Consider the following 26,305-nt stretch of genomic DNA (forward strand, 5'->3'; position numbering starts at 1 on the left):
TGATTAAAAAACATTGACATTCTTCAAAAGCATCTCTTTGTATCCTTAAATAGAGATAGAGTCATGCAGAGTCATGCAGGTTTGGTTTTCTGTACTCTTCTGGAAGTCCTAAGCTGTCCTGCTGATCGAGAAGGCTGATCTACCACCAGTCTTCCACACTGTGAGCATGTGTGATGATGTCATTCAATCTCCTTAGCTCCGCCCACAGCCCCTTTAACACTCGGTCATTCCTTCACTACACACACTGCAATGTTATTTCTATAGTGTTCATGATATTCCTCATCTGTCTCTCTCATCTTGTGTGTAAGGATGTCACCGTGGCGTTTCCTGATTTTATTGAGCATCTTTCTGCTTTGTAAAGGTAAGAGATAGGACAGGACTCTGTCCAGTAGATTACAGATATAATTTGCTTAACTATGATCCACTGACTTCCTGTCTGGAGCTTGTCTGCTGGTTTTGAGATGTATTTAGCCAGAGCTTTTCCATTTCTGATTCAATATTTTGTGTTTAACTGTGTGATGAGATTCAACAGGTGCATGTTATAAAAAAAGACCTTTTAAAATTTTGGATTTACTATGCACACTGTAAAAAATATGACTAAAAAGTCATAATTACAAATGTTTAAATGCTACTTCAACTTGTTTTAATGAACTAATCTAATTACAACTGAATATTTTTAAGCTGTACAATGTTTAACTTATTATTTTAGTCAATTTTATTGATGTAAGTCAATGATCAAGTACTTTAATCTTTGTAGGTGTTTCAATAAAATATTAATATTAAACTACAACCAAGTTTGAGTGTAATAAACAAATTCAGACAATGTTTTCAATAGAGTTATTGAATGAACATAAGAAAACGGATTTAAATAATTAGTTCAAGTTGCTTGATTTTATTAACAGCCTTATAAGAAATTATTAAAAAGGAACATTTGCTAACACTTTACAATTTGAGACAGGTAGTAAATGTTAATATATTTACTAACATAAACAAAGAATGAACAATTTATGAACAATTAACATTTATTGGGCAGGTTATTTCACTGTGGCGACCCCTAAAAAAAGATAAGACACAAAAAGCAAAATGTGGAATATATGGATTATAAATTATTTCAGTGCCACCCTGAAGAGACTTAAGGTCTTTTCAGATGTTCTTTTGTTATTTTAACATGTATATTGTGAAATTTACGTTTGTTTCCTTGAGTAAATTTGCATATGTTTGTAACACATGTACACTGCTGAATATAAGCGTTTAATGCAAATTTATGCATTGTGTCATATCACTCAGCTCTTACTGTGATTTTTCTGGACTGAAAGGAAAGCAATAACCTCATAAAACTCATCTGTTTATGTGGAGGTTAAATTATACATATTACAATATATTATAATTAATATATATTAATGTATTATATACTACAAAATATTGCAAATACTTAGTTGGCTCTTCCAAGTATGGTCAAAATGAACCATATCAAATAAGAGCCAATTCCTAGGTTTGTAATTGCACCTGTAAAATAATTTTGCACTCAACTAAGGGTCGAAATGAACAAAAAATTTAATTTATTAATCATATAGTTTACATAGTTCAAACTGTGTGCTTGTTAACATTAGATGACATTAGTAAAATGAAAGCTATTTTCATGAACTAACATGAATAAATACTTGAATGAATGTATTTTTTATCATTTGTTTGCTCATGTTAGTAAATCAAGGTTTCTGCAGGTTTCACTAAGTTAAATTTAAGACTTTAAGAGATTTTTAAGACCATTATAAACTACATTTTAGACTCATAAAGGGCTAAACACTAAGGTTTTTTTCAAATGGCTCAGATGGAAAAGATTTTTATTTGCCCTTTCAAAAAATTATTATAATTTAATAATGCATTAATAATTTAATAATAAAAAATGTCCATATTGTAGATATTTCTTAGCAAAATATTTAAATATTGTGTAAAAACTAACAAGCTCTACTTGTATTCATACACTTTTTTCCCCAACATAAACTTTCTTTAAAATAATTTTAAAAAACTAAAAGTTAATAATAATCTAAACGAACGCACAACAATCTGTCCAGGTCGGTGTCCTCAGAAGTAAATACATGGAGCACTTTTAGACAAATTTTATTTTAAGAAAAATAATTAAGCCATAATGGTAAATAAAGTATTAATGGCCAGATGGGTAGCAATACACGAGCAAAGGAAAACTAAGAAAAAAAGGTAAAAAAAAAAAAAAAAAAAGATACAACACAACATTTTAGCAAAACCTTTTAAGGCCTAAAATTTTTAACTTGAGACTTAAGACTTTTTAAGACCCATCAAACAGCCTGTTAATACCTTATTTGTTCCATATTGTTAGGTGTGACTGGAAAAATTCAACTATATCAAAACATTTTGACTTAAACTGCAACAAACCTAGCCTGAACATTACTATAATTCACCTGTGTATAAACGTTTGCCATTAATTAGTTCAGAACAACATTTTAAGCTAATCTTCAGATTTCAGGTCCTGTTAAATGTGACCAAATAGGCTATTAGTTTGTGGCCTATATTTACTAATTTTATTTTAGTAGTCTGCTTAAATTGGTAACACTTGCAGATGGCAGACATAACAGATGAGGGTTAAATACAATAAGCTCATGTGACTCGACACCTGTAATAATGGCAGATCTTTCCAGTGCTGGGAGAGGAACATGTGGAAGGAGAAGTGGGATGATCTGCTTTTTTATAGAAGCATGATCCAATTGTGCCTTACGTGCAGAGGCTAATTACAGAGCACAAGATGATCTCTAGGGTCGCAAATCTACAAGGAAAACCTGAGAGGCCACGTGGCTTATTTATGAAGTGGATGCAGCATATGAGGTAAAGATATGCAAGATGAATTGAAGAAGATTGTCATGCAGGAAGAGAAATGGATGCATGAAACACTGATGCTTAATGACGCACGGGAAGATGAAGCGGGAACTGGGTCGCTGAAATCCAGGCTTACTTGACTTGATCAGTCTATGTCAATTTTGGGAAAGAATAAGAGAGGATGAGAATAGAGACTATCAGGAATTTGATAAAACTCAAATTATTACTTTTATTTAACTTATTTTCACTAGTTTAAAGCTTAATGAAATGACATATGCAAGCAAATTATGTTAGAAGTAATATTATATCTAACTTTACATAAAATCTTCTCAATGTTTAATCAAAGTCATAATAAATGCTACCATGCTACCTTTGCTATAGCATGTTAGCAATGTTTTGAACTGTAGAAATTATCTATCTATCTATCTATCTATCTATCTATCTATCTATCTATCTATCTATCTATCTATCTATCTATCTATCTATCTATCTATCTATCTATCTATATCTATCTATCTATCTATCTATCTATCTATCTATCTATCTATCTATCTATCTATCATCTATCAGCTTAGGAAATGCTAACCTTGTCATAAGTAGCATGTAATGTGATGAATTGTAGAAACATCAATAGTCTGACACTCCATACATCACTAGCAAAGCTAAACCATCACCTCAGGAAATAGCCTAGCACGAACATGCTAAAACATTTTAGCATTTAGAAAAATATGTTAGAAAAAGTGCGCTAAATCATGATAACTGATGCTCTATCTATCCATCTATCGCCTAATAATCAGCTTAGGTCAGTGATTGTCAAACTGTGGTACGGGTACCACTAGTGGTGTGTAGGCTTCCTTCTAATGGTACACGGAGTAATACTGAATAATGAATGGAAAAATAAAATTAACATACTATTAACCCTTTGACTCGAACGATTACACTGATGTGATCAGCACCGGTTGTTTCCTGAAGCGTCCGATCGCATCAGTGTGCTTAGAATGTTCACTTTAGTTCATTACATTTTCAGATGCTAAAAATCAACCCACTTTGGCGCAGAGCCAGAGAAAGAGCTTTCCGCGGCGCTTGCGGAGCAGATAGACGCTAGAGACGCGTTTTTGCAAACCAGTGCTGTTGTGTTGGCATTTCAGTTACTGCATGCTGCATCATTGGTGAAATAATTGGCACACATGTGTTTTTAAAAAAAGTGTGTTTGTAGTTAACACAAAAAAATTTAAATAATGCATGTTTTCGATATATAAAGTTATTTGTTTTGTAAAGCAGAGTGGCTTTCGATTAATTTGTTACCTCAGATTTAGGCTAATTTATCTGGATGTGATTTAAATGTCACTGGACACAGAACATAAACTCAAGCAACTTTGCCATGCTTGAAGCTTGGAGCTAGAATATAGCCTAATTAAAGTCAGTCTCTGTGTGTGGTAAACACAAACTCCATGGCCCACTTAAGACGAGATCTCAAATCATGGAAAATCCACATGTATGAATGGATAAATCATGTATGAATTGGTCAAGCAGTGTATTTCTGTCTATAATTACTCACTTTTCTGACAAATGTACTTTAAAGGACGCGCAGTAAGCAGATCTAATTTCTAATTTAAATATGTAATTCCAAATCATTTATTTTAAATTACAAGTTAATGCTTAGATTTTAAAGATATACAAATAGATATACAAATATTTCAATTAATCTGCCTTGTCATTATGGTGGTACTTGGAGAGACCATTTTTGAGGTGGTACTTGATGAAAAACGTTTGAGAACCACTGGCTTAGGAAACATGCTAGCAGTTCATGAAGATGTAAACAGTGTGCTAATCTGTCTGATAAAACTTGCTAGCAATGTGTTAAACTATACAATCCATCATTTAAAGTGCACACCTGTAAGCAAGTGTCTTTTATCATCAGGTGAGGACAATGACTGCGACAACTTCACAGATCTGGACTTCCACGAGTCTTTCATAGGGACCAATCTATACGTGCGCCTGCTGCTCTACACCCGTGCCAACCTCGAGTGTGGTCAGGAGCTACCACACCACAACTTCACCCAACAACCCCTTTTTAACGTAACCAGACCCACCACCTTTGTCATCCATGGGTACCGACCCACTGGGGCACCGCCAATCTGGATCAACCACATCGTACACCTGCTAGCAGCTCAGAAGGACATGAACATCCTGGTAGTGGACTGGAACAGAGGAGCAGCAAACCTCAACTACTTAACAGCAGTGGCCAACACACGGGGCACGGCTCTGAACATCACCCGCTTCATAGAGAGCATGGAGGTATAGAGTCAGCGGTTGTTCCTATGCTGTTTGAGTATTGAATATTGTTTCTGGGTCCAAGTCTTTACTCATTTGAATTGCGATAACTTTGTCTCTATAGCTGTTTATGTGCTTCATTTGGTCATATCACACATTAAAGGAGAATAAAAATCTGGATATACAGTTGAGGTCAGAATTATTAAACCCCCTTGAATATCTTTTTCTTTTTTAAATATTTCCCAAATTATGTTCAACAGAGCAAGGAAATTTTCACAGTATGTCTGATAATAATATTTGGTCCCACTTCATATTAAGTGGCCCTAACTAATATGTACTTACACAGGAATTAATAGTTTGTTACAATGTACTTATTGTGTAAATACATGTATTTACTTTGTACTTATGCATGATTAATACATGTATGTAATTACATATGTAATTAACTTTTGTAATTACATTGATAAATACACTGTTGACCATCCCTTACACCTTAACCTACCCTTCCACTTACCCATGCCACCAAACCTGTCCATAACCCAACCTCTATCCCAACTCAAATGCACCACAAGTGTTCTCAAATACATTATAAACACAGTAAGTACATTGCATTTATTTTTTGATGTAAGTACATAGTAGTTAAGGACACTTAATATAAAGTGGGACCAAATTTTCTTCTGGAGAAAGTCTTATTTGTTTTTTTTTTTTTAGCTTAAATAAAAAGCAGTTTTTTATTTTTTTAAAAACATTAAGGTCAAAATTATTAGCCCCTTTAGACTATATATTTTTCTTGATTTGTCTATAGAATAAACCATCGATAAACAATACATTGCCTAATTACCCTAACCTGCCCAGTTAACCTAATTAACCTAGTTAAGCCTTTAAATGTCACTTTAAGCTGTATAGAAGTGTCTTGAAAAATATCTTGTCAAATATCATTTATTGTCATCATGGCAAAGTAAAAAAAATCAGTTATTAGAAATAAGTATTTATTGTGTTGAAAAAAAAAATCTCTCAGTGAAACAGAAATTGGGGGAAAATAAACAGGAGGCTAATAATTCTGACTTCAACTGTACCTAGGCATAGCTGTATAATTAAGAATTCAGTACATGGAAACGGCATACAGTAAGCCACAACTCGATTGTTTATTCATCTAAAAGACAGACACCTCAGGCAACATTTAATTGGCTACAAGGTTTCCTAGTGAGATTACAACAATAATTTCCTCCTATTTTAAGTTTGTCTAAGCTTGTATCATTAATATGTTTGTGAGGCTTTTATTCTGAAAATGAAGGCTTTAAGAAAGAGTGAGCAGTTCTATTCTCACCACAAAAGAAAGCAAAATGTGGGATATACAGATTATAAATTTATTCAGTGCCACCCTGAAGAGACATATGGTCTGTTCAGATGTATCTTTTGTTAGTTTAACATGTATATTGTCGTATGTTTCATTGCGTACATTTGTGTATGTTTGTAATGAAGCAACAAACACATGTACACTGCTGAATATAAGAGTTTAATGCACATTTATGCATTGTGTCATATCACTTATCTCTTACTGTGATTTTTCTGAAAAGGAAAGCAATAACCTCATAAAACTAATCTGTTTATGTGGAGGTTAATATATATTATACATATTTTAATACATATTATAATATGACTAATATTAATTACAAAATACCTTAAAGTTGCCCCCTCCAAATATGGTCAAAACCAACCATTTCAAAATAGTACCAATACAAATTCAAAGTACCAATTCCTAGAGTTTCTGAAAAATTTTGCATTCACCTAAGCCAGGGGTTCCCAAACTTTTCATCCCGTGACCCCCAAGTTTACAATGCCATTGACTTCGGACCCCCAATACCCTCTGAGGTGGTTATAAATACATAAACCTTACACACACCAGCACACACATACATTAGACCATGTTCATTTATCGTTTATCGAATACAGGGTTTGGACACAGAAACTGATTTGATTTCAGCGTGAAATAATGGATGTGTTGGAATCTTTCAGAAAGAGGGAGCCTCTCTTGACTCTATCCACCTGATTGGTGTGAGCCTTGGGGCACATGTGGCTGGTTTTATTGGCGCAATGTTGGGAGGACGAGTGGGCAGAATCACAGGTGAGATTTAGGCCTCGTTTACACACATTTTTGAAAAAAAACGATCCACGTCCACACTGGCGTTTCCCCTAGCGTTTCTGAACAGATCTCTGTCCACACTACACTGAAAATGCACATCACGTGACACCACACACACTCTGACATGCACTACAGCGTATGTGGAGGTCTGAGCTCCAGGTAGTCAGCATGTACTTTGAGCACAGCTTCCTGGCTGAGAGCAGCGTAGGTCGGACAGTTCATCAGGGATTTTCCACTGGATTTAATTTCACTATAATTGTGAATGTAATATTTAATTCATCTGGTGTTTATCTAATGGTCTGAATCTATTACTTGTTCTCAGGTAACGCGTTTTGGCTGAGTGCAGAGATAAGTTAATTAATTTATGTAACCACTTACACTAATTCTGCACATTTGACTTTTATAATGGCCTTATTGCTTATTGAAACTGATATTTAGCAAAAGAGAGGGTATGTTTCATATTTTATAACGAAAATGAAAGGAGGCAGTTATATTATAGGCTCCGTTTTGTTCTAAATGTAGTGAAGATGACGCTCATATAAATATGTAGCTACAACATGCCTCAAAATTTTTAGTGTTTAGTTAGTTAATATCAAAATGAAAATAGGCAGTTCCTCATATCATGTTTTCTTTTTATTGTTAAGATAATGAAACAACATAGCCAGGATGATGCGAATGACGTAAAATACACTGTTTTTACCTGACGTGTCCTCGGGAGTTTGTTTTTCATATCAAACTTGCGAAGTCTGAACTTCAGGAATGGGTACAAGACTGAACTTTGTGCACTTAAAATTGTGGGTAAAGCCCCAATAAGATAGGCGAATGTCTGCAGTCATGCCTCCGATTTCAGATGTCTCTATCTTCCCCCATCCACACTAACACGGAGCAGCAGCATTTTAAAGTAAAAACGGCATCTTCTGGATTTTTAAAAAGCTCTGTTTTCGGGTAGTGTAGACAAAAGCTGTAACCGCAGCAAAATCTATGCATTTTAAAACTAAAACATATTAATGTAAACGGGCAAAGAAACACAACTGACACTTCAAGAGAGTCCAGTAAAAAAAAATTTAAAATCTATCATCATTTACTCACCCTCCTCTTTGTCCCAAATCTTAGGGCGTGTGTCCACCAAAGTGTTTTTTTTTTTCCCAAGCTGAGTTTTTTTCTATCGTTCTTAATAGAAGTGCAGCATTTTTGAAAATGCCAGCAGTCTTCTATAAATGCTCAGCTGCCGAAAATCATGATGGTGTCAGATCTGTCACCTTTTTAAAAATTCTCAATGCCAAGTGTAAAATTCAAGCTAAGCTGCTGGCATTTTCAAAAACGTGGTGGTTCCATTGACAACAATAAAAAAAATATCTTAAAAGCTAGGGGGGAAAAAAAAACGTTTTCAGGGGCCATGCATCCTTAATTTCTTCTGAAGATCACAAAAGTAAATATTGCGTAGAATGTTGTAAACTGGTAACCATTTACTTCCACATTTTTTTTTTAGTTAATGGCTCTCGGTTTCCAACATACTTCAAAATATCTTCTTTTGTGTTTAACAGAAGACAAACTCATAATAGTTTGGAACCAAGTAAATGTCAGTAAATAGTATGTTTTCAGTGTCGTGTCAGGTGAACTGTCTCAGTTAGTTAATCATGTTGAGTAATGAAGTTTGCCCTGCGTGCTTGCGTTAAAAAAAAAAATTATAATTTCGGTGCTCTAATCTTGTCAATAATATTATTTAGAAGGTCATGATTCACACTCATTAAATAATTGCTTTGTATTGTTTTTATTTTACATTCTTCAAGTGAAACAAAACACAGACGTTTCGGCACAATGCCTTCCTCAGTTAGTTAATCATGCTTACTAAATTAAGCTTTACTTGTCTACTGTAGGTCTGGATCCAGCAGGGCCAATGTTTGCCAGTGTTTCGCCTGAGGAACGTCTCGATCCAACCGATGCCCAGTTTGTAGATGTGCTGCACACAGATATGAATTGTAAGTATGATAATTCTGAAGATACTCTATATATTCACATACAGCTATGGCTATATATGTGTGCATTTAAAGTAAGCTGCCTAATATAATGTAGGAAAAACAATACAGGAGACACCCACTAAATATCATTAAATCTAACAATAGTTTTCATTCCTAAAAGTATTGTCAGGCAAATTATTTTGAACATTTTTAAAAGTTTTTTATTTTTTATTTTGCATTGCTATTCCATGAATAAATATAAAATATTTTAGTAGGGCAATCAAACTTTTTACATAACCAATGTTGCCATGTTTAATCATGTCACATTCAATCCAGTCATTAATTGGATAGGATCTAAGGTCATTTATCACATTAGAAATGTCAATGCTAAAACAGTACTACATAGCATGCCAAAATTAGCCTAACAATCCTATGCTCTGTTTCCTGTGGCAGCCTTTGGCCTCAGAGGAACGCATGGTCATATTGATTTCTATGCCAATGGAGGATTAGATCAGCCGGGATGTCCCAAAACCATCTTCTCAGGTCAGTACGTTAAGATTAAACTTTTGGGAGAGGTCAGGGTGGAGATACAAATTATTCAGTAGAATCAGCATCCCAAAATAATTCAGTAGAATCAGTTAAATTATTTTAGATATCACATAAAATGCTAAATAAAATGCAAAAATCTGGTTTTGTAATTAAATTTTTACACAATAAGTAAAAAATAAAATAAAGAAAAAACTAATAGTATCTTTTCCACTTGATTATATTAATAATTACAAACATTTTTGTATTACAAGTTTTCTAAAAATGCTATATTGAAATATGCAAATAAGCTATTATTTAATTAAATAAGTGAGAAATTTGCACACACTTCTAGTACAAAAAGAAATCAACACTGGATGAAGTTGTATATAAAATGAACTTAATCAGTATATTATGTTTGAATATACACTCACCGGCCACTTTATTAGGTACATGTGTCTAACTGCTCGTTAACGCAAATTTCTAATCAGTCAGTCACATGGCAGCAACTCACTGCATTTAGGTATGTAGACAAGGTCAAGATGATCTGCTGCAGTTCAAACCGAGCATCAGAATGAGGTAGAAAGATGATTTAAGTGACTTTGAACATGGTTGTTTGTGCCAGACGGGCTGGTCTGAGTATTTCAGAAACTGCTGATTTACTGGGATTTTCACGCACAACCATCTCTAGGGTTTAAAGAGAATGTTCTGAAAAAGAGAAAAAATCCAGTGAGCGGGAGTTCTGTGGGTGCAAATGCTTTGTTGATGCCAGAGGTCAGAGGAAATTGGCAAGACTGGTTCCAGCTGATCGAAAGGCAGCAGTAACTCAAATAAACACTTGCTACAACCGAGGTGTGCAGAAGAGCATCTCTGAATGCACAACACGTCCAATCTTAAGGTGAATGGGCTGCAGCAGCAGAAGACCGGGTGCCATTCCTGTCAGCTAAGAACAGGAAACTGAGGCTACAATTGGCACAGGTTTACCAAAATTGAACAATGAAAGATAGGAAAAATGTTGCCTGGTCTGATGAGTCTGGATTTCTGCTACAGCATTCAAATGGTAGAGTCAAAATTTAGCGTCAACAACATTAAAGCATGGATCCATTCTGCCTTGTATCAATGGTTCAAGCTGGTGGTGTTGGTGTAATGGTGTGGGGGGTATTTACTTTGCACACTTTGGACCCATTAATACCAATTGAGCATTATGTCAAAGCCACAGCCTACCTGAGTATTGTTGCTGCCCATGTCCATCTCTTTATGACCAGTGTACCCACCTTCTGATGGCTACTTCCAGCAGCATTACACATCATGTCATAAAGAGCAAATCCTCTCAGACTGGTTTCTTGAACAAGACAATGAGTTCACTGACCTTAAATGGCCTCCACAGTCACCATAGCTCAATCCAATAGAGCACCTTTGGGATGTGGTGGAGATTTCCATCATGGGTATGAAGGCCGACAAATCTGCAGCAACTGTGTGATGCTATCATGCCAATATAGACCAAAACCTCTGTGGAATATTTCCAGTCACTTGTTGAATCTATGTCATGAAGGATTAAGGCAGTTCTGAAGGCAAAAGGGGGTCCGACCCTGTAGTAGTAATAAGATGTACCTAATAAAGTGGCTGGTGAGTGTATACCTATGTAAAAAAAATGTAACATACACACATGATTAAAAGTTGCTGGAATAGAGATTTGTAGCTCAATGCAGAGGGAAAAAAATTATTTTGATAAAACAGAAATGTTTTAAAATAGAAATCTACTGCTAGTCAACTGATGTGTGATCAAATAAACACTTAAGAGCATTGCAGATGTATTCTTAACATTAAACTGGAAAAAAGGAGAGAGAAAAAAAGACTATGGAAAGCCAAAAAGCCCCGTCTCTGAAAGTGTATTACACACATCTTGCCTTACATTATGTAATCCATACAATGGGACTGAATTCAATATACTATTACGTTAAACAGGCAACAGGGCTAAAGATCTAATCTAATTTCTCTTTACCTTCACCACAGGGAAATCTTATTTTGTGTGTGATCACCAGAGGTCAGTGTTTCTGTACCTGTGCTCTCTGAATCGCACCTGCAGTCTTACGGGATACCCGTGTTCATCATACAGTGACTTCCTCAGCGGCCAGTGTTTGCAGTGTGAGACCTTCAAGCCCGCTTCCTGTCCTGTTTTAGGTAAACAGACCTAGTAAACCATGATTTTATGCGTGACATTTGTTTGAAACAGCTCTAACGCTTTAGTCGTGTGGGGTAATATGAAAGGAAGTTAGGGCCAAAAAATGTTGTATTTATGACTATATTTGCACAAAAGGAGGGTACATGGTGAGTAACCTATTCAAATGTCATGTTTCTTATTGAGATATCACTGTAGATGCCTAAACCACAAAAAAGATACTTTTATTATGTTTCACAGGGTTTGATTTAAGACTTTCAGCCACAACTGCCTTCCATAGAGACATATTTTATGGATGTTTTTTTATGGAAGGCAGTTGGGGTCAAAACTACGGTGGCTGAGAGAGCTTAATGTGCTGCAACTATTAAAAAAAAAAAAAAAAAACGCTAGCAAATTGAGAAAAGATCTTCATCCATTTGAAAGCACACATGCTGCATAGTCACAACACAAAAATTATAAAACGCACTGCATTTTACACAACACAAACATTAAGAAAATGCGCTGCATTTCACACACAACAGAAATGTTTCAAGGAGACCCTAAAACGTGACGGATCCTGGTTATGGAGGTTTAGGTTATTTAGGCTAATTAATACTAAAAACATTAGTATTGGGTAAACAAACACAAACAAACAAACACACACACACACACACACACACACACACACACACACACACACACACACAAAAACTCACCTTTTGAAGATCTCATAAAACTTCAACGTTGTCCGTCATGTTTTTGGGCCCCCTAGAAACATTTCCATTGTGTTCCATTCTTTATGTGTTGTGAGAAATGCACCACGTTTTATTAAGGTTTGTGTTGTGTGAATTGCAGGGCGTTTTATAGTGTTTGCGACTTTGCGTTGTGAGGATTTGCAGTATGTGTGCTGTCAAACGGATGAAGATCTTTTCGTAATTTGCGGGTGTGTTTTGTAATTTCACGTGTTTTATTAAATTGCAGCATGTTAAGCTCTCTCGGCCACTGTACAAAACCATGTTAAAGCCAGCATCTTTAATGAGTTTCTCCACTGCGTAGACAGTTTGACTGTGTTGAGGTGGCAATTTTTATAGGTGATATAACACTTTTTGTTTGCATGCATGCCAGAACATTAGTATATTTCCAGTATGCAAATAAAGTTTGAAATATATTTATTTAATTGGCTGTTGTGATCATGGATGTGCTATCAGTGACAAACTGTGTTGATGCAATCATATTAAATACATTTTTATTTAAAAGCCTTCAGGCCATTCACCCTCTAAATATTTTGTAATTCAAAGATAGTTCCCCCAAAATGTACATTTACTCCCCTTTAAGTGGTTCTAAACCCTAAGTTTATCTTTTCTGTTGAACACAAAATAAGCTATTTTGAAGAATGTTAGACCACTGACTTCCATAGTATGAAAAACAAATACTACAGAAGTCAGTGATTACAGGTTTTCAACATTTTTCAAAAAAACTTACTTTGTGTTTTACCGGAGAAACTCAAACAGATTTGTGACAAGTGAAGAATAAATGGCAGATTTCAGATGGCTTATTCAGACACATTCAGAAATTATGATCACGTTTACCTGATTTATGAACATTTGCAGACAAAACTCAATTTCAACAGAAATTTAGGTATTTGGGAGTTTCACATTAAAAAGAAAATGTCCACTAATATGGAAGGCAATTGGGGCCAAAACTTCAAAACATGAACTCTGGTATGCAGTTTGAGCAAGTAAACAAATATCTAATGTTTGCATCATACCAGTTTACCATTACAATATTTTTCGAACATGAACATTACATCTGATATTTGTAGCTTGCATAAAAATACCCTCTTGCTTCATGAATGTAAATAAAATCGCTGACAATATCAAGCAGTGTTTTGCTTAACGGCTTCTGACAACAATTATGAAACAACAAAATGTAAATAACTTGTATAATTTTCCTCCCTAGGTTATGACCTCAGCCAATGGAGGGACACGCTATTAAGACTAGGACAAACTAGAGCATATTTCTCAACAACAGCAGAACTCCCCTATAGCAGTGAGTTATCATAACCGTTCAATTAGTTTCCTCATAAGGCAGTTTGTGCCATAATGTTTTTTCTCTTTTGAACAGAGACGAGTTACAGAGTGGACTTAGTTACCTGGAACCAGTTCCTACGCTGGGGAGTGGTCATACTCCGACTGCACAATGGGAAAAATGTAACCGAGGCACACATAGACAAGTATGTATGAATTTAAATACCACAGACCCGTCAGTATTTGGCTTGCTGTCCTGTAACTGTTGTTTCATGTGATTTGGTTTAGCAAACTGATGAGGTTTGAGCAGTATACCTCCACTCGGCTACTGGCGCAGTTTGATGAGGATCTATATCCAATTCAGAAAATATCATTACGGATCGTCACTGGAAATGTTATTGGACCTCGATACAAGATAAGGCTGCTTCGTATACGGATCTCTCCACTGGAAAAACCATACAGGTTAACATCTAGTTGTTTTATTTCTCAGTTAATTACTGTAATTTGGATGCATCCTGATAAAGCACAGGCATTTAATCATGTTTTTTGTTTTTACTTGTCTCCAACAGGTCGCTAATGTGTCGATATGATATCATTGTGGAGGAGAATGCGGAGGTGTCTTTCAAACCCTTGCCCTGTCATTAATTTCCTCTGTGGAAGAAAACACTATCATACTGAAATGCCTACATGTACTAAACAGTCTTTTAAAGAAAATTTTAAAGTGTTTGAAAACTTTTAGTGCCTTTTACTATGGATTAAAACTGTGATTTTGAAAGCACTAGTGTCTTAATGAACACTGAATTGTGTCTAGCATCACATTTGTAACTTAAATGTTATACTAAACCAGAGTTGCCCAGACCTTTTTATATGTAGGGCCAAAAACCAAATATCATTGATAGCTGTGGGCCGAAGATAAACATACCAAACTATTTTACATTAAAGCTGCCATGGGTAATTTCCTGACTCCTTTCAAAATATTTGCCTTGATTCATTTACCAAAGGTTCTGCATTGTCCTCTATGCATCATATGTACATTTTAAACTAGGTCTGATTGCTTCACACCATTTAAATTGTAACATTTAATTTCCGATAGCTTTTTTGTAGCTTAATAATAAAACAAATAAACGGTTACATTAAATTTGATGACATTGACAAGGACAATCTCTAAACCATTCTCAGATGGGATGGCGGGCAAATTCAAATGTTACCATGGGCCATTGATGGCCTGCGGGGCCTAGTTTGGGCGTCTCTGTGCTAGGGTTGCATAATACTGAAATTAGTTACCAATCGATACTAAAATTTTCAAAACTTTTATTTTGTGCAAACATTTGAGCACGTTCTTAAACGGTGCTGATTTGCCATCTTGTTCATGCGCTCAACAGAAATGACTGATTGGCTGTGAAGGTCATCAGATACAGGGACACTGGAGCATTCAGTATTGATTGGTAGAGAATTCCATTATCGTGACAACCCTACTAGACACAATGCAGTGTTCATTAAGGCTTCTATTGAAAACAAATTACATAGGATATTACTTTCTGACAGATAACACAAATACTGTATAGTAAAGGATGTTTTCATGTACAGCTTTTGCATTCTTGTTTTGTACAATAAATAGTGCAGAATTGTAAATCAAAACAACCAAAGATTCATTTGAAAACATTGGCACAAATAATTTTTTTTTTATTTACACAAGAATTTCTACTTGGAGTTTACACAGCAGAATACAGAGAATATGAAATTATTTCAAATTATATAGGCAGATACAAAAAAAAAAAATCTATTTTAGTATAAAAGCAAATCTAACTGGTGTGAACTGCTATGAAGGGGCCATTTAAATTTGAAATAAAATTTCAACTGTGCCTGACGTCAAAATGTGGAATATTAAACCAAAAACTAATCTCTCCATAGACAATGATGAACATTAATGCTTGAGGGTGATAAAACGATATTTGCCCAAAGAGTTCTTCCACTTTAAACTTTTTAATCTTTCTTTATAAGCTGTTCATTTAAAACAGCTTTCTTTCAGATATGACAAAATGGCAGTGGGTCAATCAGACATGGATGAGAAAGATTACACAAGCGTAATATCAGTGAAAAGCAATAAAGGAATCTGACGCACAATAAATGATTTATGGTCTTAGTGGTTCTAATGTAAAAACAGAAACAGTGAAAGCATGTAGTGTGCGTGTGACCTCAGGTTTGAAATGTTCACTTTCTCCTCAAAGTGCCACCTGCAGGTAAAAAAATGGACTTGGCATTAATTTAGTTCTTCAAAATAACTGAACAAACATATAATTAAACACACTCACTAACCTTTTCTAAAGCAACTTCAATTCCTCCTTCCACGCTGTCTGCCCGTACGGTTGCCCCTCGGGTAGAAGTTCTGTCTGGGATGTTCTGGTTTTCTTTGACGTGAACCCTGCTGGAGAACCAAAATAGATCATCATAAGAACAATAATTCTTTTTAAAATATAAATCTTATATATAAGAATTTGAATGGCTTGATATGGTACAACTCTCTTAGTAAAATATGTAGTAGAAAAGCAATGAAAGACTTGCATTATTAAAAACGTTCTGTCTGGTAGCTGCTGGCATTCTTTGACGTGGAGCATCCTGGAAAACCAAAATTGATCATTTTAGAAATCAAACTCTCTTAATGAAAATTCTGCCATCATTTACTTATCCTTGTTCTGAACCAGTTTAAAGTAAGTTGTACTAAAATATGTATATAAAAAAAATAGTTTTGTGTTCAACAGAAGAAAGAAAATCATAAAAGTTTAGAACCACTGAAAGTAAATGGTGAGAAATTATTTTTATTTTGGGGTGAATATCCCTTTAAGACCTACACTCACTGGCCACTGGTCACTCAGCCAATTGCATTGCAGCAACTTAATGCATGTAGACATGATCAAAATGATCTGCTGCAGTTCAAACCGAGCATCAGAATGGGGAAGAAAGTTAATTTAAGTGACTTTGAATGTGGCATGTTCTGAATGCACAACACGTCCAACCTTGAGACAGATGGGCTACAGTGGCAGAAGACCACACCAGTGGTGGCATTCCTGTCAGCTAAGAACAGGAAACTGAGGCTATAATTCCGCAGGCTTAACAAAATTAGACAATAGAAGATTAGAAAAACGTTGCCTGGTTTGATGAGTCTCAATTTCTGCTGTGACATTAAGATGGAAGGGTCAGAATTTGGCGTCAACAACATAAAAGCATGGATCCATCCTGCCTTGTATCAAAGGTTCAGGCTGGTGGTGATGGTGTGGGGGATAATTTCTTGTCACACTTTGAGCCCATTAGTACCAATTAAGCATCATGTCAAAGCCACACCCTACCTGAGTATTGTTGCTGACCATGTCCATCCTATTATGACCACAGTGTACTCATCTTCTGATGGCTACTTCCAGCAGGATAATACACCACATCATAAAGCATGAATCATCTCAGACTGGTTTCTTGAACATGACAATGAGTTCACTGTACTCAAATGGCCTCCACAGTCACCATAGCTCAATCCAATAGAGCACTTATGGGATGTGGTGGATAGGGGTGTAACGATACACTCAGCTCACGATACGATGTGTATCACGATATAATGTTTACGATTCGATATGTATCACGATATTTGGAATAAAAATTGAAAATTAAACTGAAATGCAAATTTTACCAAGTAAACTATTTTTTATGTATTTCTTTTGTTTCAACTTATGAACCTTCTTTAAGAAAATAAATTAAACAGGCCTGTCTCTGGAAAATAAAACAATTAAAAAACTTCTTTAAAATATTATTGAAATGACAGAGACAAAATTAAGGAACAATTTAAGTAAAGGTGCAAAAAAAATAAGCTTTCTATTCAATTGAATTTAACAGTAAGAGCTTAAGGCTTTGCTTGCGTTTTTTGTGTGTGCAAAAAAAAAAATCCACATTTCCAGGTATTTAATTCATATTTAATTAAATTAATTTAGAGATATCTCTAATTACAATTGTGACTAGTCAAAACTCATTTAGAGATATCTGCAAATATTTTTCAATGGAAGTCAATGGAGGAATATGACTAGTCATAATATATTTGCAGACATCTCCAATCTGATTTCGTACTAGTACAATTGTAATTGCAGATATCTCTAATTGTCATTCTGACTAGTCGAATTATAATTATGACTAGTCAAAATATAATTAGAGATATCTCTAAATGTATTTATGGATAGTCAGAACAAAGGTTTAAATGCTAAAACGGCTTGCCATACGCGCGTCTATCAGTCCGCCCTCTGTAGTAACAGCTCACGGTCAGTTCACGTCATGTGTGATTTTGCGGCGGGAACATTATATGAAGACAGAATGATATTTTAGGGTGAATTGTACCTTATAAATACAGTATGTGACTCTTTCAACACCATTAGGAGGTATCTCTGTCGCTGTGCAAAGTATGTAAATCACTGTGAAGACTTTAAAACTTAGGATGTTTGACCCAGTATGCGTGTCAAAAAGCAGACGAGTCTAAAGCTATGACTGTACAACCGAAATGTTGCCAGACGTCTGATTTTGAGAAGATGGGCCATCCTCTATTTCAGCTCCACTCATCTTGGTCTGCTAACATTACTGCTGCTGCAATCTGAACTCACGTGCGACAGCAGGTGGAACGTAGCTCACGTGCAAACAGCTCAATAAGAGAAAACGGACATCATATTGTGATCAAATCGTCATAACGCCCCGATGCATATTGTGACATTTTTGCATCGCAATAAATCGTACAACGATAAATCGTTACACCCCTAGTGGTGGAGGAGATTTGCATCATGGGTCTGCAGCCAACAAATCTGCAGCAACTGTGTGATGCTATCATGCCAATATGGACCAAAACCTCTGAAAAATATTTCCAGTACCTTATTGAATCTATGCCATAAAGAATAAAGGCAGTTCTAACATGGTACTAGTAAGGTGTACCTAATAAAGTGGCAGATGAGTGTATATGGCTTAATTTAACAGTGCCTCTTAGTGAAATATGCAGTAGAAAAGACTTACGTTATTGAAAATGTTCTGTCGGGTTGGCTCTGGCATTCTTTGACGTGGGGCATCCTGGAAAATTCAAAATTGAAAATTATTAAAAACACCAAATATTTGTGAAAGAATCCACAGTTATAAAGACTTTGCATAATGTATAATTGTGCAGAATTGTGTCTTAGTGTAATATTTAATAGAAAATCCTTGAAAGATTTAGGATATTTAAAATAAATCCACATTTATTTTGGACTATGTAGGCAGCGCTATTTCAAATGGTCAAAAATTATAATACTGATACATTTGCTAAAACAAAAGAAGTCATCGATATCTTCACAAAAACTGTATTTTGCTCAACAACTATCTAAACAATACAAGATAGTGAGTAAATTATCCAGTGAGAAACAGCTTAACGTCTGTGATGCATCATTCATAACTGGAGAACACTCTACACTTTACTTTACATCGGGTTAGGATGGCATTTGGTGTTTCTAGTCACTTCAGTTTCTTAGCACACATTTCAATCGATATCCACTGGCATTTAAACTCATAACAGAGCAACAAAAACTAACTATTTTACATTTACACGAAGTCAGAATTCAAAATTTCCTGTGATTTATTTTTCTTTTTAAATTTTTTACCAAATTATGTTTAACAGTGCAACTGACATTTTCTAGTCTGATATTTTTTCTTCTGTAGAAAGTCTTAGTTGTTTTATTTTGGCTAGAATAAAAGCAGTTAATTAAAAAAAAATTAAAGTCAATATTATTAGCCCCTTTAAGCTATATTTTTTGATAGTCTACAGAACAAACCATTGTTATACAAGAACTTGCCTAATTACCCTAACCTGCCTAGTTAACCTAATTAACCTAGTTAAGCCTTAAAATGTCACTTTAAGCTGTATAGAAGTGTCTTGAAAAATCCAGTCAAATATTATTTACTGTCATCATGGCAAAGATAAAATAAATCAGTTATTAAAACTATTATTTTTAGAAATGTGCTGAAAAAAATCTCTCCGTTAAACAGAAATTGGGGGGAAAAAAAATAAACAGGGGGGCTAATAATTCTGACTTCAATTGTGTATACATCAACATTCAGCACCAGCAGCTCACAATGTGCAACCAATGGAGGACATCAAACTAATAGTCCAAAATGACTGTGGGTTATTTTAATCTTTTATGCACGTCATATTTTACTTCATAAAGAGACATTGTTTATGTTGCATTATGCAATACAAGTTTTATTTTCTGAGGATCCATTTAAAAAAATCTATAAGAATTAGGGCTGTAACGATACACGATATAAAATCGAAATCGCGACACTCAGATCTACGATCCTGTGTCGCGGTGTGATAAGGGAGAATCGCGACACACCCCGTGAATACCTTTCCAATAACGTCACGCGTGCCTGCAAAAGTTGAGCTAATAAACACTTTTTTTCGTTCAACATTACAAGCACTGCTCCGTTTAAGCCCTCGCAATATTTAGCCGGGAGAGCTTGCACGGAGCTCTTAGTAAGGGACCGTCTGAATGTGTCAAGAATATCAAAAACAAAACCAACTTAACCTCGCTTGACAACCAAAAACGCCAGAAACATTGCCAATGCTGTCAAAGCGGCCGGATTTTCAGCGCATATACGATGATTTGCTCACACTGTTAATGTGGCTGCGCAGAGAGGGATGGGCGTTCACCAGATGTCAGGTAACAGCGCAAACTTTTCTGTAACCGTGCTGTGCGCTTTCTGTTTGAACCTTTGAGAGGGCTGACTGACAGGTTCGCGATGCGTGAGGTCAGAAAACACGACGAAGCTTTAAGTTAAGATGAACAGTTTCTATAGTTATACTTTATTTAGAGATAAAGGTATATGGCTCTGCATATAATCACTCTATCTTGCTGGAGTTTATAGCCGTTTCGCTTTACTTCAGGACGCATTAACACCACTCTGATGGTCTAATCGTTGTTTTAAGTTATCAAAAGCTGTATGAATATACATATCTTGAATATCACAATAGTATTAAATATTACAATTGTAACAACACAGACAGCAACACTTTTGCACAATCGATACCCAGCTGATTCAGTCGTTTCATAAGAGGACCGCGCCTCTTCTTTTTTCCATGTCAACATAAAGGCAGTGAGGTGCGCCTTGTTTTCGGCCCCTTGTTTAACTGCAAGGCATACTTAATTTGCGGGACGATAACGTGTAACCCGTGCCTACAGACACATTTGCTAAAGAAGCAAAATGGAAGAAGAATATTGCTGTTTGATACAGACCTGTTGATGCTAAACCAGCGCTTATGTTGACCTGGATCTGCGTAATAAATGCAACAAATAGGCTTTACTTTTTATTTTACAGCTTAAAGCATGTACGCAGATTAATGCAATATCATATTTAAACAACAAAACTGTTTACAAAAAGTCTACATATGCGCGCGTTGTTGCTGTCTTTTCATCACGCAGCGCGCACTTGAACCGCGAGGGAGAGAGAGGAAACCATAGGCTATATCAGGACATAATCTTTAAAATAAGGATTTCTATTAAAATGTAAAAGGTTTTGTGATTATAATAATAACAGCGGGGCATTAAATAAATGCATATTTTCCGTGGAGCGGGCAATTTGAGGAAGTCTGCGATTTTTATTTGACGGAAGAAAAAAACATATGATTGGAAAAAAAAAAGCCCATGCCGGTTATTTAAAAGAATCAGTCAGTATTTTCGTTTTGTAATATAAATTAACTATTTAAGTGAAAATAATTTAGGGCAGTCCTATTTATTTTATTCATTTTATTTAGATTATTCTGCTCTTCTGTGCTAAACACTGCAGGTGCGTGAAGATGCTCTGTTGTTCTGTTCCGCTATTAATATATAAAAATAAATCAGTTTTTTAAAATGCAATATTTAATGAGTCAGACACAAAATAGACATGTCAATTTGTTTAATATAAAATTAATAGTAATCTGACCAGTTAACCGTTAATAACCGATTAATGAGCGGCGGTTGTCGGTTAGCAAAATTAACCGAAAAGAGCATCTCTAGTAGCTATTTAATTTACTTTTTCTATGTAAGAGAACTTGATTGAAAAAATAATTTTCAACATGCTTGAACCATCTACACAATGGAGTTTAGTTCTGTTTGGTTTTTCAACAGTATTTTGTTACAAAGAAAACAGAAGTGATATAGCTTTGGCTATTTATTTATTTTATATATGGCTATTTATATTGTTAATAATTTGCATAGTTAATATTGTTCTTTGATGTTTAGTTTATAAAGATTTTTCAAATGTTATTTAATAAAAAATAGTTTTAAAAATCTTTTTTTTCCCACCCCACACGAAAAAAAAAATCGTGATACAAACCGAATCGTGGGTTTGGTGTATCGTTACAGCCCTAATAAAAATGTTCCATATCGTCAAAAAGTAAATGACAAAGACTCACCCACTGCCTTTGCTGCTCATGTTCTTGTTCAGACCACCTGAAGTTTTCATCCGGTTCTTCAAGAAGGTCATTCATATAGGGAGGCTCGCTCTCTTGACTTGAGAAAGACATCGGATTCACATAAATTAGTAAAGTATTTAATCAATGAGGAAAATAAAACTGTAACACTGTAATAAAGCTGCTCTTAAAGGCATGGTTCACCACAAAATGATTCGTTTACTTATATGTTACAAACCTGTTTGAGTTTTTCCTTTGTTGAACAAAGCAAGATATTCTGAAGATAGTTGGAAAGCAGTAGCATTTGACTTCAATATTTTTTTTATCTGGTATAGAAGTCAATGGCTGTTTTTTTCCAGCATTCTTCAGAATATGTTATTGTCCAACAGAAGAAAAAAAAAGTCATAAAAGTTTAGAATGGTGAGGAAATTGTCATTTTTTGGTGAACTACAAACAAAAAACCCTTACTAATACTGACACAACTGGCCATTGAGTGAACTGCAATCAATGCTTTATGAATAAAAAAAAGGCTGAACATCTTTACCAGCCAACATAAGGCTGGTTTATACTTTTTTGTTGAGTGATCAGCATGACCCACGGCGCCTGCCTTGCATTTAGCCTTGCATTTATACTTCTGCGTGCTATGTGTGTTGCTCTGCAATAATACTTCTGAAACGCTAGCAGGCAGTAAGGTCCCATCCCAATTCTACCCCTTAGCCCTTAAGGGGTAAGGGTGTCCCAATTCTCTTTAGCTTGAGGGCGTAGGGCTAAGGGGAAGATGTGAATACCCCTTCGAACAAATATTTTCAGGACCACACTCGAAACTAAGGGGTAAGAAAATTTCCCAGAATACACCAGCCACAACAGCAGATAGTTACACCTGGAAGTAAGGAGATCCACAAATGAGTATTTTTTGTCATCATTACGAATTTTTACAACAAACCAACACGTAATTAAAGTTAATATATTCATAACCGCATTTGTGTTTTACCGTCATGCTTAAAAAAAAAAAAAAAAGCTAAAATAAACGGCTAAATTCCACAATCTATAATCCATAATCATAAATCCTGTACAGCAGTCCCACACATTCTGACACTCAATGACATGGCCACTGTGTAAATAAACAGTACAGTTACGATCTTATTGTCACTTTAGATCGTTATGAAAACATAATATATGCCTTCAGTGATTTCCTGAAGATAAATACCAATAAATAACACAACTGGAATAACTACAGCAGTGGCGATCATCTGTTCTCATATTTAGCAAGAGATCATGATGACATAAGATGACGTGTAGGTGCTGTAGTGCTGTCCCAATTCTTAGGGGTAAAATTTGAAGCCCTTTCCCTTCACACTCGGTTTTCCTCTATGTCAAGTTTCTTTGTGTTTTTTTTTTTAAAGTTTTGTTTCTTTTTGAATGCTACAAGTAGCTAAAGCTCGCTCATTTAGATGTGAAACTGGCAGACATGCAACATCTTTAATCATAAAGATAAACACAATACAGAAGTTTCCAACTAGAGCTCCTTCATGAGACTCCACACTAGTAAACACTAGCCGCATTTCCACTGTCGGGCCACTGCGAGCCAGGGCTTTTATCGGACCGGGCTGGGCCAATCGCCCGAGAGGCTGAGCAGTAAGGCCGAAATCATGTCACGTTTCCACTGTCGGGCAAGTAGCTCGCAGCAAGTCACGCAAACCCCGCCCCCAGAACGTCCCCCAAATCAAACGTCACACAAACCGCCCACTTCAGCAGGAATCAGGCAGATAAAGCCCACCATCGCATCATCACGAAAGGAGTAAGATGAAGACAACCGAAACAAAAGACTTTAGTATGTCAAGGTCTCGTTACAAACTGTTAAATCACTGGAATACAAAGGGAACTACATGGAAATTCATATTCACATGGAAAAAGCCAGCTGAAACAATTTTTAGCCCATACCTCTCAGAAGGCATCTGAGTAAAGTTTGCGCCAGCAATGGTGATCTTCACAGCCTCCAGTTTCTGCTGTCGTCTTCGCTCCAAGTCATACCTGAGGTCACCAGGGTCAGGGACTGGCTGTTGTCTCTGAAGCTAGCAAAAGCATAAAGATTTTAGTCAAATATACATAAATGCTCTTTTTGAAAGTGACAGAGCTGAAAAAAAAAAATCAAACGTACTGGATCCAGAGCTCCTGAAGATGGCATTCTTTGAGGCCTAATATGAAAGAATCAAAATTTCAGTTTGCACCACAAACAACATGAAGAACTTCAAAGGATTAGGGCTTATGAAATTGTTAAAATAATTAGCATGCATGCCTATTCATGAGTGCTCTCAAGTTTTCCATTTCCAGCTCATCCTCATATTCTTCTTCTTCTTTAATCTCATCAGGGATTGAATAATACTGTTCATTTGCAAAGCGTTCATTGAGTGGGATGTCTTGGCCACTAAAATAATTTTCTGCAAAACAAGAAAGCAAATAGTTAATCAAATGTCACAAACTCCAGAATACACTACAAGGCTAATCCATTTTCTTCTCACCTTTAACCTGATGTACAAGTGTGATGATTTCTTGGGCAAACGTCCCACAATGTACTGCTGATTCCTTGTAAGTGCCAGAATGCTCCAGCATGGGCAGGAAATCAAGACGCTGTCGACCCACATTGACTAAGTCCAGTGATAACTGCCTATCTGATGAATATCCTAAATAACTGGAGAAGAGGTAACATGTATGTGTAGATATAAGAATCATTACTTACAAGAAATAAACATAAACCAAGTGAGGATAGTGTAGTACTCCTGTTGGAATGAAATCAGCCGTAAAAAGCAGCACTTCTTTCTTATCGACATCGCAATTCCCATTTTAACATATGACAGTTGTCCCTTAACTTTTCGTATACTTCCTTTTAACTACAAATTTGCCAGCACTTCTTATTTTAAACTAAGATATCGCTTCAAGAGCAACTAATACTTAATTTTTCAGAAAAAAAAAATTAACAAACATCTTAATTGAATCATGGTCACCTAAAATAAAAATTTAGGACAAACATTTTGGTCTAAAGACTGCAGTTTACAGCATTCAGATTTGTCATTGAATTTGATGAGTATGCTCCAAATAATGCTAAAAAATTTGGTTGGTATAATATTACATAAAAGTTGACGTTGGATAATAAATATGGAAGGTTGAAGTTCATGCCTCTCCCTGTCATTAAACACTTCCGTTCATCAGATGATCTATAGGTGAAGGGTCCATATGGGTCCATCTGGTCCTTTTGACAAGATTATGAACATGTATAGTGATCCGAAGGAGATCAGTCAACACATCTCAACCTAAGGTGTGCTTACTTGAAGAGCAAAAACTTGATTGTATGAGGAAGGAATTGGATGAACTGAACCTCAGGAAACAGAATAATGATGAAATCAAGTGTAGATAAGTTCTGAAGAATTTTAGTTGAATGCAGAGATTCAAAGTTCAATCTTCCTTGCTGAATAAAATTATACATTCTTCAAGGTCAGCTGTGACGTTTTCTTGCCAAATGTGCGGAATAAAAAGTTTTATGATGAATCTCACGGATGAATCTTGAAGAATCAAATGTCGACCAGCAGTTGGTTTGAAGTTTTCTTATAGTGGAATTTACAGGTGCCTCTTTAACTTCTTCATTTCCTCCATTGTCATAATCTTGCCTTGTAAATCCTTTATGTTGAGTCTTGCAAATCGCTGTAAAATACCTTCAAAGACATGTCTTCTCATGGCAGCCATGTTTACGGAGTTTTCATGACTTATTAATGTCACGTGATGGTTTTCTAGAGTCCTCAAATAAAAACAAAATGCAGGAGTCCCTGTTGCTCATCTGGTAATGCATGGCACTTGTAAAGCCAATGTTTGGTTTGATTGGTAAGAAACACAAAATTAATCTTGAAGAATCAAATGTCGACCAGCAGTTGGTTTAAAGTCTGA

The 26,305-nt window shown here is 35.6% G+C and overlaps 2 protein-coding genes across 8 annotated transcripts in view; one reads left to right on the forward strand and one right to left on the reverse strand.

Moving 5' to 3' along the window:
* lipib (lipase, member Ib) lies at positions 1-15,890 on the forward strand. The gene is made up of 10 exons (XM_087309575.1): positions 1-361; positions 4,769-5,145; positions 7,138-7,246; positions 9,142-9,243; positions 9,676-9,765; positions 11,761-11,928; positions 13,865-13,954; positions 14,030-14,138; positions 14,221-14,394; positions 14,502-15,890. Exons 1-10 carry the CDS (start codon positions 310-312, stop codon positions 14,575-14,577), a joined length of 1,347 nt encoding a protein of 448 aa, XP_087165701.1. The 5' UTR covers positions 1-309; the 3' UTR covers positions 14,578-15,890.
* The window catches only part of zgc:112982, a 16,586-nt gene continuing 5,865 nt past the window's right edge, over positions 15,585-26,305 (reverse strand). For 2 of the 7 annotated variants that reach the window (XM_087308588.1, XM_087308587.1), the window contains 9 exons: positions 24,889-25,058; positions 24,666-24,807; positions 24,528-24,564; positions 24,311-24,441; positions 22,373-22,469; positions 18,964-19,017; positions 16,495-16,548; positions 16,249-16,354; positions 15,585-16,166 (listed from right to left, as the gene is read on the reverse strand). In XM_087308588.1, the coding sequence (XP_087164714.1) occupies positions 16,265-16,354; positions 16,495-16,548; positions 18,964-19,017; positions 22,373-22,469; positions 24,311-24,441; positions 24,528-24,564; positions 24,666-24,807; positions 24,889-24,979 (696 nt within the window). In that variant the 5' untranslated portion in view covers positions 24,980-25,058 and the 3' untranslated portion in view covers positions 15,585-16,166; positions 16,249-16,264. 7 annotated transcript variants of the gene reach the window in all.

The sequence above is a fragment of the Danio rerio genome, chromosome 24 (genome assembly GCF_052040795.2).
Source record: "Danio rerio strain M-AB ecotype USA chromosome 24, GRCz13ab, whole genome shotgun sequence".
NCBI lineage: Eukaryota > Metazoa > Chordata > Actinopteri > Cypriniformes > Danionidae > Danio > Danio rerio.

What these genes read in the sequence shown, in the direction of transcription:
- lipib (XM_087309575.1), top strand. Translation starts at nt 310, where the DNA reads ATGTCACCGTGGCGTTTCCTGATTTTATTGAGCATCTTTCTGCTTTGT. An exon ending in GCTTCATAGAGAGCATGGAG is followed by an intron (nt 5,146 to 7,137) that starts GTATAGAGTCAG and finishes GGAATCTTTCAG; the next exon opens with AAAGAGGGAGCCTCTCTTGA. An exon ending in AGCAGAACTCCCCTATAGCA is followed by an intron (nt 13,955 to 14,029) that starts GTGAGTTATCAT and finishes TCTTTTGAACAG; the next exon opens with AGACGAGTTACAGAGTGGAC.